The following is a 12,610-nucleotide window of genomic DNA, read 5'->3' on the forward strand; positions in this document are numbered from 1 at the left end:
CGTCTACATATATAGCGGTGTGCATAATTATATATTTAAAGTAACTCATATATTATTACTGATATTTAAAAAAAAACTTAATGAAACATCATGTCTAAACATATCTGTTTTCTATTATTTCTAATATACAAATATACAAGTATATTCTCGTGTCTCTCAACTTTCTATTATTTCTAATATAGAACAAATACATGTCCTCGTATATTATTCTTTTTAATTATTTCTAATGCACATGGAAATGCACTAAAAATATGAAAGTCGCCTTAAGACTGTAATTGCTCACACCAGCGTATTTCCATAACAATTTCACACATATTTCGTTCCCGTTCAGCGCCTTTTATCGATAGAATCGAGCCAGCGAGAGACACCCTGCCAGAGAAAATTATGGGAGCGAGTCGGTATTACACAGCCAGCATGCCGCATCGATTTCTAATTCATAATGCAAAACTTGGTGGATTTCATTAATTCGCTTAGGTAATTCCGACTAATGCGCAACGCGGGGAGCTGTTCGAGAAGGTCGGGTCGAGTAATATCGGAGTTTTTCCGAGTGCCGAAGGCGGGAGGATCCCTCGGTTGTAACATGAAACGCAATTGATAGAAGTAGGAGTGTGAGAGAAATGGAAGGAGCGACGAAGATGTCGGACGAGCGAAAAATAGCATAGAGTATGTTGCGACATGGTGACCTCGTAGCCGAGACGTTTGGCCATGTTCGCGGCAAACGCATCAGCAGCACCCCACGTTACATCTCTTTCAGTTCCGTGGCTCTCCTCTGTTCCTCTTTGCCGTCGCCGGGCACACGTACAACTTCCTGCGCATACGTACACGGCCGCCGGAACAACACGCAGAGAGGAAAAGTGGGCGACATCGTGGCGCCCATTTGCTCCCGTTGCCAGACTCTTTGGCGGTTCGGCGTCTCACAGGCTACTCCGATTCTCTCCGTCCTCTTTTATTCTCCTCGCTGTCATAGCTTCGCCTCCCCCACTTGCCACCTCGTGTACCCCACCCCTGCCGTCCTCTTATTCCTATCGCTTCGCTCCGCAAACTCCGAATCGTCCCGTTTCGATTCCCCTGTTCTCCTAGATACGTCGCCCACGCGCCGCTGTCCGTGGTGTTCGACGAGCCAAGGGGATCCGAAATTTACACTTTTTAATCGCACCCTCCCTGTCGACGACAATCTCTCTCCTCGTTGCGCCGTAGACAGCTCGCGTTGCGAACGGTAACATCGACTTTCGCTCGTCGCTACGAGATTAACGTCCCCGGTGTAACATTATTTAACGTCGAACCTATCGTCGCCTAGCAGTAACTAACAAGACTATTTATTTGGACCTCGCGTTATTTTTATTATCACGTATGCTCCGATGAATAAATTTATTCTGTTGTTTGTCAGTGTTGAACGAATATTCTTCGGGATAACGAGCGAGATAAGAACGAATAGGATTGATTTTTTTATTCGTTACACGCGAATAGAAAATGAATTTGATTTAGTAGATATTTAAAATTTTCGAATAAAAGAATAACGCGCGTCGACTTTCCTACGAAAATTAGAACAGTGATATAGATTTTACACGATCCCCCTGTATTTTTAGAATACGTATTAACCTACTCAGTGGAGAAGCATAATAAAGGATAATTGAATAATTTGCGTTTCAGAATGTCATTCCGATTTGGGTCGGGTTATTGAAAAATATTAAGGATCTCCTTTTCAAGCATTGTCGTTTCATAACTTATAGAGCTATTAAAAATATTTTTAGTCGCCGTTTTCCAATTAGATCGCGACCTAAAGACAAGAAGCGGTATAACAAGTAGCACTCGTGCATCTGTGATACCTTTGACGTACATTCGTACACAAGAGAGACAGTGATAAATTGCAATCGATGTAATCACAAATGCTGTTACCAAGCGAACTTGTTAATTTAATTTTTCTCTTATACATTTGTGCGTTTAGATTTAGTGGTTTAGTGGTAAATTATACTTGGTTCATTTGTCTCTGGCAATCGAACCAGAAAATTTGTATTTTCCATACCATAATCTTCAGGTTAATGACAACAATTGGCAATGTCGACGAGATGATTTCTATTCGACAAAGCTGCGAAATATTTTAGAATATATTGCCGCGTCTGTTCCAACGGACAATGGATTAGTGAAATATTTCAGTTGAACGCGCGCAGGCATTTTACGCGCCTAATTCGTAATCGAAACTACTGTTATAGCTGAACGAAACTATTCCATTTAATGATCTCGATTAATCACGGTTCAATTTGCATTCGGCGGTGAATTTCAGGCTGAGAAATCGGCTTCAAATGTAACCTTGTTTGTTAACGATAAAAAAAGGTCCCGTCGGAGGTTCCGTCGTTTGTGTTACCGCGGCGATCCTGTCTTCCGTGTTAGGTCAGTTTCACCTCGTATTACCAATGAAAATTTTCTTCGTCGAGGGAGTGCAATATATTGTGCTCCGTTCTCCGCATTTCTCGCGTTCCTCTCTATACTTGGCTGACAGCTTCCTGCACCGAATTTGCACACGTTTGATATTCATGCTTGTCACTCGTGACGTCCGGATCATTGTCCTCTTAAATAACATTCGTATGTTGCGCGCCTCGGTTTGCGTGAAGAAAACAACATTTTCCCGAGTATGCATTATGCTCGACCAAACGATTTCCGGAATGGTACGATATCCACGACGTTTCCTTTCTCGTGACAACAAGGAGAGAATTTGTTAAAGTTGTCGATATTAAATGATGCAAATTATGGAGATTATGAAATGGTGGTAGTCTTTTAATCAGTTATGTTACGAGGGCTTAGAAGTAAAATAGTATAGAAAACGATATTTTAGAGAAGTGAAAAAGTTTTCGTTTTAGAGAAATTAATCCAAGTATTTTGCAACTCCAATGCTTTTACAATTATTGGAATATGCGTATATAATATAAGTATATTATTTAATACACTTATGTACACGAGAGAAAGTTTCATTTTAACATTAAAGTCATTCATATTTCTATACTATTTATCTAGCGATGTAACAATTTATTTTAAAAAATTTTAGTTCAAACTGCTCTAAATATGCCCTAGATGGGCTCTAAAACTGCCTTAAATCTGTCCTAAAAGACCTACAAATGGAATTTGAAATTGGGAGAAGTAAACGAAAGTAGAAGAGAAGTAGTGGATAATAAGAAAATGGGCGGGACCAATCTCCAAGGCGGCGACGCTAACCCATAGGGGGCGTGGCAAATGTAACAATCGACTGAGCCAATCTCCAATTCGACAATACAAACCTAAACGGGGCGTGGTCAATTTGAAAGAGGTATAGCCAATCACAAAGGGCGTTACGTTATTCGCAAAGGGGTGTGGCAAATACCTAAGTGGGCATGGTCAATCTCAGAGGGCGGGGTTAAGTCCCAAGGGGCGTGGTCAGTCTCCAAGGGCATATTTTAATAATTTGCCATATTTTTCACTTGAAATTGATTGCAGTGTTTAGTGATACAGAAAAATTGATACTGGCTGATATACATATATCGTTCCGAGTGTATGTATAGAAGATAGCATAAGTAGTAATTACAATTGTACGAGGTAGCTTTAACGAAAGTTAACAATCATGAAAACATTCCATTTAATGCATAGTTCGCAACAGTTAATGTTTTTAATATTATCTTGAACGGACAATTCAGCGGTGAAAGATAACTAAATCCTGTACAAAGATAAATAAACTTTACATTCAATTTTCTCAGAAACGGAGCTGGGCATAATAAAATATATTAAATATTGTCCTTATTCTTTCACATAGAATAGTCCATGTACAGGAAACGGAAAAGGGAGACCGCAAAAAAAGTGAACGAGGAACGAGGAAAACTATGTACGTGCTTGGAAATCATTCCTCGGCGATGACTCGGTTATTGGCGTTTATGCTCCATGCATATCGCGAAGCAATTCTCTTTCTTGACGATTGTTTCTAATGCGAACAGCTTATCCACGCACCTCTGCCCTGCAGTCGAGAAGAATAAAACATAGATCCGCACAAATCTACTCTGCATAATTGGCCCGATGGAAAGGAATTTTTCTCTAATCTGTTATTCTTAAATATTAGCAATTTAAAATTTCCCGATGCTTACGGAATATTAAGAAGCGTATTACCATTCCTAATAGTTAGTTGTAGCTTTGAAATGACTTCTGTAATCGAAAATGCTCCCGGTGGAGACAATTTACGGAATCGAGTCAGCTGGATATTCGGTTACTACTTTAAACGCCACTTTTTGAAGGCTCGATTTATTTTTCATCTTATTTGTACAATTTTATATAGTAAGTTATTTAACTTGTTCGCAACCGATGGCGTTCTCTACGTGAAATAGGTAAACGATATTTTTACACGTGTTGGATGGTTTGAAATAGTTTTCTCCTTGCAAGAAAATAAAATCTGATCAAATAAAACTTAGAAGAATTAGTGGAAGAATTAATGAATAAACATTGTTTACGTAGCGGACATCCTGCATTAACCGCAGATATCGTGCGCAAAATTGGAGCTGGTCATTTTCCTGAAAAAATTGGATCTACAAAATAAAACGATGCACTGTTTGTTGCAAGGTGAAAATTAGTGCTACTATATATTGACAATTTATTATTGTTACTGATATTATTACGAAATTATGTTCATTATGCATTTATAAAGATTAACATAACAGAAATGTTATCTGTTTAGGTTCGAAATTCATTATTTCATTTCACTCTTATTTCGCGATTAACCTACATTGTTAAACAATAATGCCAAGAGACATTAGAGGCGAACGCAATAATAGCCCATATTTTGACCGAGCGATTTAACTCGTTGCGGTCATTCACTGATTTCGGTACGAGCCAGTTCACGCGGCACAGCCGCGGTTGCAAATGGGTTGAATGAAATTGAACAAACAATAAGCAAAACATTTTGTACTCGTGTTCAGGTGAAATAACGAGTAAAATAGATCACGAAATTGAAAGAATACGTCTTCTATGATCGATTAATATGAATTAAACAATTTTCAGTATTTCATCGTTTTTAATCGAATATATTTCGCGTTTAACAATTACTTAATATGTCAAAGTGTCATCCAGGGTTAAACTTGGCATGGAAACGTCGCAACATATTTTATATTTAAAAGCGTGCTAATCTAACAGATTGGAGGGAGCTAATTAGAATAAAAGCTCCATTTCGTCTAAATTCGTCGTGAAATATAATATTATCGAGTCGCAAACTAGGTTAACATTTCGAGCTATTATTGGATTGATGGTTATGGCTTTTCTTAGATGAAACCCGCGCTCGGTCGTTCAGTATTATGTAGGATGAATTGTCCTAATACGGGATACGTGCCGAATGGGAAATACTATGGTATTAGAGAATCCTGACATAATATCTATTAGCTGTGGATACAGTCAGCTAACATCATTTGTTCCTACCAGTATATGTAGTTGGAAAGAAGCAAGTGTTCGTAAAAGAATATTGAGAGAAGAGTGATATCATACATAGCATGATAAGCGTAGCAATATTTTCGAAAAATAAAACGACGATTTTCTTAATGCGGAATACCTTGAACTTACTACGATATATTTCATATCAAAGTTTTTAGATTTATTGTATGTGTGAGATTAAAATCTTATTGATTTTATATTAATCAGTTAACTGTTATTGACGAGTACATTAGTCATAATATAAAATATTGAAATGTCTTTATGACTAGTGTACTCGTCAAAAACAGCTAATTGATTATATTATATGAATTATTACATGTTATATATTTAATTATTATATAATTATATATTTTATAAAAGTGTCATATTTAAAGAAGATGTAAAGAAAATCAAGCATATAGAATATAACTACAGTGACTTACACAGCTTTGAAAAAGATTGCAACAGCGAAATGGTCGCATAAAGAGCTTTTCCATTCTTCGAACGTTGTTCATCATACAAATTGGACGGACATAAAAGAGTAAGGCTAATCGGTTCCTAAAGTAGTCTCGACGATCTTTTTCCTTCCCAGAATTTACATTTCTATCGTCACACTGATTTGCACACATCGGTTGCGGTAGCTACCAAGGCAAGACCCGACTGTCGTTAAAACCTACGACTTCCCCGAAAACCCTTTCTTCCCTACGACTGCGCGTTCCTTGGTTTCTCGTCTCGGGATGATATTACGTTGCGACGGTTTTACGCGTCATCGTCGCAACGCGTTTTTACAGCTCCGCGCAGCTTCTTCTTGGAGCCAATTCATTGGACCGATGCGATACTTATCCCGGTCCCCGGGGTTGCTGCACTTCGTTCGATCAGTTTCGGGCTTGCGACGCTGCGCGATTCAATCTATTTTCTAACGCGCTCGCACGTTAGGGGTTGTTAAGCCTCGTTGACAGGCTCCCTTGCGGCACGGGTACTCCACGCCATAGTCTGGCCGAGTGCGTATTGCGTTGAGATGACAGGCCAGCCGAGGCATACGGGCGAGAGAGGCACTTCGTTCGTCCCGGCTTGACCCCGCCTTTGACACATTCGTAGTCTCTTCGTCACGCAATCCGATTTGCAGACGCGATCGTTCCAGACATCAACGAAAATACGTGTCGCAGATGGAGCAGTTCCACTCTAAACATTGATACTGTTGTCGAACGCTTATCGAAACCGCATTCCTTTTGCCTGGCCGATCTGTTCTCTCGTCCGACGCGTACTGTTTTGCATCGAGATACAGCGATGCGCAAAAGTGAGTGCACGTCGTTCAACGCTCGACGTGTCTTTTGACACGAGTACGGCTAACAAGGGTCATGGATATCGGGCCAGCAATCTCAATGAATTTATTTTTGATGAATCCAAACAAAAGCATTTAAATCATCCTCGCGCGTTTGTGTGAATGGGCATTATTTATGAAGATATTTAACGTATAAATTTAATCGAACCGATCGTTGTGTATAGTAGTTAACAAATGCTTTCGTTGGTTTAACCATCGTTAGGTCATAGGCTGAACGACTCCAGTCTTGGTTGGAAACTATGAAACGGGCGCCACTGCTGAACACAGACTAAACAATACCGCCCGTTTCATAGTTTCCAACCTAATAATTCTTCCAAAACATGGCAGGCATCTTTGTCGCTCGGTGGACACAATAAATATAAATTTTCTTTAATTTCTAAGAAATTATCATAATCGAGAAGCTTCTACGCGTTATAACTATGAACATGGTACAACAAGGGATTAATGATAAAAAAATTCCGCGTTCAGATAGATCGCGAGAGATTGCATGAATAATCGTCGCATGGAAGTTACCAAAGTCTAAGCGTTTTCCAGAAACGGAGATATCGACCGAGTATTCGCCGGAATTTTGGTATTCCTGGAAACTGCCTTGCTCCTCGGTGTGATTTAAAGATTCATTTTTGCGACGGGGTCGCGGTTCGTGATTCTGTGTCTGGAATTCTTCGAAAAATTCAGTATGTAGGAGCCGGTCGACGCCGCCGCCGCCGCCGCCGCCGCCGTCGTCGTTGTCGACGTTCGACCGAAGTTTCCCAAGGAAAGGGAGTGGGCGGTGTTAAAAGCATCGCGGCTCGTAAAAGTCTCGCTCGTATTTGAATATGATTTTAATACTTCCGGCCCGCGAAAGCGCGGACGTATGGGCATAGAGAGAGAGAGAGAGAGAGAGAGAGAGGCGTTCCGTCGCGATAATTCACGTACTACCGGCAGTTTGTTGGTGCCGCCGTTGGATAAAACGGCAAGTGTACTCACTCTCCGACGTGCTCGCCATTCCAACACCGTTTGTCGGGATACTCCTCGCAGATCAGGTCGGCGAGAGTGCCGTAGAAGGTCCGGGACCTGACGACACTGGCCAAGAAATTACCCAGCTGCACGTGCAACTGCGTCGGTAATGTTCTATGCGTGACAGGAGGCGCAGCTGCGTGCATCTCGAGGCTGCTGCTGCTGCTGCTGCTGCTGCCCGCCGTCGCCGATTTCCCCGCTGCAGCTGCATCCGAAGGCGTAACGGTTCCCTCGTTCTTCGGCTGCAGTTCCGGCCGGCCGCATGCTATTACCACCTGTAACAGGTAACAGAGTTCTTTAGTTTTCCGAAATTTCGATCGGTCAAGAAGCTCGCGCGGGTTTGCGTTGGAGCAAGAAGAGAGCGACTCTTTCATTCCACGGACGGGGCATAAAAGAGGTAAAGGGGAAGCAAGAGTCCGCTACCTTTCTGTGACGTCATAGTACAGATACCTGTTTCCTTTTTTGGGAAACTGCATTTGAAATTTGAATTATCAAGTTGAATTTGCGCAGCGTTCAAGTGCAACCTATTTCATAATTCGACAAAAATGCCAGCTTTTTTGGTATTTTGTAGAGTTAGTTATTTTATAGAATCGTAAAATGTTGCATTTTAGATACCGCCCAGATATAGATTAGATATTAACCCCTTGCACTGTAATAACGAGCCAGACTCGTGATGAACATTTCGTGCATGATTCAATAAGTAAGGCTGTCGATCATTTCTATTAAATTGAAACAAAATTTGAATTCTCTGTCATCAAAATCTAGGAACGTGAGTAAGTGAGAACAGTCGAGAAACAAAAATCTTTTCGTGACATCAAGGAAATTATTAAAAACGAAGAAGTAGTCGTCAACGTGGTTCTGAAGGACATCGTAGTGCAAAGGGTTGAGGAAACACAACTGACCACCACCGAACGGTATAGTAGTGATACCGAAAAATTAAAATGAGGAATTCTTGCAAGTGCTCGTTGAAATTACCAGCATGGGTTTTCTTTCTGTGTACTAATACCGTACTGGATTGTAACCTTCAGCTGAATTCAAATTTTAGGCGTAGTTTCCCGAATAAGAAACGGGTACAACACAAGGGTGGCGAATGGTCTTTAGATTCTCCCTACAGGGATTTGATACTACCCTCCCTCATCCGTAGGCCATGCGCATGCGCGGTTCTTATGGTCCATGGCTTATGTTTTACCACTTTCATTGCCAGCCTCGCGCTCACGCAATTCCATGAATTCAAAATAAGTTAACCCTTCCCTACTATCCTCGGTCTGTGAGATCGCTACTAATTACTTATTCATTTGCGGTGGTAATACAGTCGAAAGAAAAATTGTAAAGAAAAGTACGCTTTTAATACATTTGCTTCTACTCGATCGATCTTGGGCCACTTCGTTGTATCTTTTCACCGGTCACGACTGTTGATGAAGAAATTGTAAATGTTGCAAGTATAGCAAACAATTTCGGCAGCTTCGGAACCATAATTCAACTCGTAAAGTACAACGCGTCGGAGATGCTCGTTTTTATTGACTCGGGAATCCATATTTTCGGAAGATTAATCACCTTATTATTATCGCAAGATAAAAAGATGTGGAATCGCGTGCAAGAAGGAAACAACGGGACGGAGAACAATAGTGTCAGCTTTAAAACTCTGAGAAAGGCAATCATTTATTTCCAAACGAACAATACCTTTTTTTATTATGTATGGATATGTATAAATCTTTTTTAAATAAACCGGTATGCCATTAAAAAGACAAAAATTTTAAAATACTAATATAAATATATTATATCGCACGTGGATTAAATATTGATTCGTCGTGTAACTGATAAAGTTCCAGCTTTGCAGAGCATATTGTTTTCTTTTTACGATGCACATATAATAATTTGAATAATTCGTAATTCTGTGTTAAATACATGAGAATCGAGCGATATCATTTGCAATGATAGATTAATCGAATATTAATCAGGAATCACGAAATGAGTATGTATCTCCTCTTTGGTATTCAAATCGATTCACTGCCCAAATATTGACCGTAAAGTTATCGAATATTCAAGTTCGTTGTTAATATTCGATTACGCCATACTATTAGGTTGGTAAGAAAATAATGTCGATTTCCAAACCATATCTTTAAATCGGAATAAGTTTTTTTAATCAAAATAAGATCCATTACAATCTACAGATTCTTGCCAATAAATTGACAGTTTGTTAATTTCAGTAGCGTAAAATTCTGTTGTTCTGGAATTGATAAATTCTTCGAACGAATATTACGCGAACTTGCTTGGTATCCATTACGAATTCAATAACTTCAAGTGAGCACAAATTAACAGTACAAACAAAAGCATACCTATCAGCATGCAGCACGACATGTGCACTGTAAGATGGCATTGGAAGGTAAACAGAGAAAAGTGAATTGTTATCTCAAAACATGCGTCAAAGTTCGAAAGTTCGAAAACCGACATTAATTTCTTACCAACCTAATATTTCGATACTTTGTGTCGCGTGGTCGTTAGAAAACGAATCCGACGCTTACATTTCGTAGACAACTAGGTCAAAATGGCAAGCAATAAGCGCCGGTCTCGATGCAGCAATGGCAGAAACATTTCCATACACGATCGTCATTCAGGTTATCGTTCGCATCTCTCGTCAAGCTTCTGCGGCTCAACCGTCCTAATTACTTTTTAACGCTGGCTATAAAAGGAAATAAGCCGGCGCTGGAGCCTCTCGAACTGGTATAATCGTAAAACTGTCCATCAGGCCTGTTGTAATTAAGACAGTACGCGTGGGCGTAGGAGCGTCGCCTTCGGTCCTCGTCGCTTTCTCTTCTTCTTTTTATTTTCGTTTCGGTTTTCTTTATTCTCTCCTTCTATTCTTTATGACACCTTTTATCTCTATGTTCCACAATAACGTTCGCTCGCTTTAAACGAATTACATAGTCGTTCTATACGCTCCAGCCTGTACGAGACACCGGGTATAAAAACGTCTAAACTCGAATGAAATTGTTTTTGCAGAATCCATCGTGATCGTACTAACTTCTATGCGCAAGTACGCTGAGTTCTATAATATGTGTCCCAAGTTGTTTTCGCACTGAACGCCTCGTATGAAAATATTAGGTTGGGGAGAAAGAAATCCATTATTTTTACGTGAACTACAAGACATTATTTAACATGTTTCCGATTGTCCGACTTAGGTCAAATATGCACCGTTTTGTTCTATAATTTGTTGCCATTTTAAAGGTACCTTCATAATGCCTCTCTCGTAGAAGTCTTGTAATCGAAAAATTGTAAAATGTCCCGAATTTTCTCTATGTTGACTTCCATTTTTAACATTCTGTAGCTTGCAACAGAATGGACCAACCATAAACTGAAACCATAATTTTTGAAAGTGCGAAATGACACCTTTCCAACGAGCATAAATCTGAAATTGTTTGATCGATACTTTAACAGATATCGATCGCTACACCCGTCTACCGAAAAATAATGGATTTCTTTTTCCCCAAGCTAATACATTTCTGATTTTCTGTTCGTAAGTTACATCGACGTGTACGAGATGGCAATTGCATTTGCGATCATGTAAATGAAAGCATTTGTTGAAAATACGTTTCGTAAATTCGATGCTTGCGCTTTACAGCCAAACGAAACATAAAACCGCTTATTGCAGGCTATCCGTTATGGATGCCTAGTATGTGCACGCTGTCGCGGACATTTTTGTAGTCATTTTTACAGCCAACTATTCTTCCATACATGATTTTGATATATCTTTAACGGCTCAGCCAGCGCATGCAATAAAAGCCGCTCGGACAGCCATTTTTCTCCGACTTTCTCTATCCTGATCTTTTTCTTATCGAACGTAGTGGTCCATGCCATGCACGAACCTATAAAATAGCTATCCGATCGCGAAATTTTCATCGACGTGACTTCTTCGACCTAGAAATAATATTCGCGCAAACGAACTACATTTGGTAATATTATTTTCAGTTTGTTTTCAACGTTATTCGTTCAGAGAAAATGGTATTCTTTGAACAACGCTAATACATTTTCTTAAATTACAGATATATATATATGAATTCAACGATGCAGTGTTTTATTCTAATTATATATATCCAGATGTTAATTCAATGACCTCAGGAATGCCTCATTTACCGATTGCGAGTGACTTTTGATATATCTTGAGAAAACTATTCAAAAGAGGTTAGTGCACGAAATGATCACAGAACTGCATCTACAAATCTACTAGAAATTGTTATGGAGATAATAATAATATTAACTAATACTACAATAACGTGACTCGATTTCCGAATTGTTATTTATGATTTGGTCCATAACACCGTCACACCCTAATCAAGTCCAATTTATTTTACATACAAATACAACGGCGTGCATAATTACAAAGTCAAAGTAACTTTTACATTGTTAGCGATATCTAGCCGAAAACTTGGAAGAATGTTGCGCTTGTACATTTTCGTATTATCATTAAGATTTCATTTAGATACCGGCAACAATGTAGAAGTTATTTTGAATAATTATGCGCGCCGCCGTAATCGTAGATGTAACAAGGCTAATGCACGAGGCGTGCCGAAACCGATCGTGATCGGCCGGCTCGTGATCCAGACAACGCTCTCGATCGTAGCTCTTTGAATGCATACTTTCATGAGTCATTGTATACGAACCGGCATTTCGTAGGCAAACCCGTTGGCATCCGTGCGTGGTGCTCGCGATCCTTATGCAATTGCAAGGGCATCGGAGGCTAGAGCACGGCAGCGTCCGCTAAAACGCGTTGCTTTAACTCGCGCGTTACAAGGCCGTCGCCTTTTTCCACGGCCTCCCACGCCCCGGAGTCGGTGTACCGACACCGACGCGAGTCGATCTTCC

General features: G+C 40.0%; 1 protein-coding gene across 1 annotated transcript in view; it reads right to left on the reverse strand.

Annotated features, from left to right (window-relative positions):
• Dally (division abnormally delayed protein) overlaps positions 1-12,610 on the reverse strand; it is a 187,525-nt gene that overhangs the window by 34,858 nt on the left and 140,057 nt on the right. The window contains exon 5 of the mRNA XM_078185960.1: positions 7,721-8,025. Within this exon, the coding sequence (XP_078042086.1) occupies positions 7,721-8,025 (305 nt within the window). The remainder of the gene's footprint in view (positions 1-7,720; positions 8,026-12,610) is intronic.

This window comes from Augochlora pura, chromosome 1, assembly GCF_028453695.1.
Source record: "Augochlora pura isolate Apur16 chromosome 1, APUR_v2.2.1, whole genome shotgun sequence".
In the NCBI taxonomy this organism is placed as follows: domain Eukaryota; kingdom Metazoa; phylum Arthropoda; class Insecta; order Hymenoptera; family Halictidae; genus Augochlora; species Augochlora pura.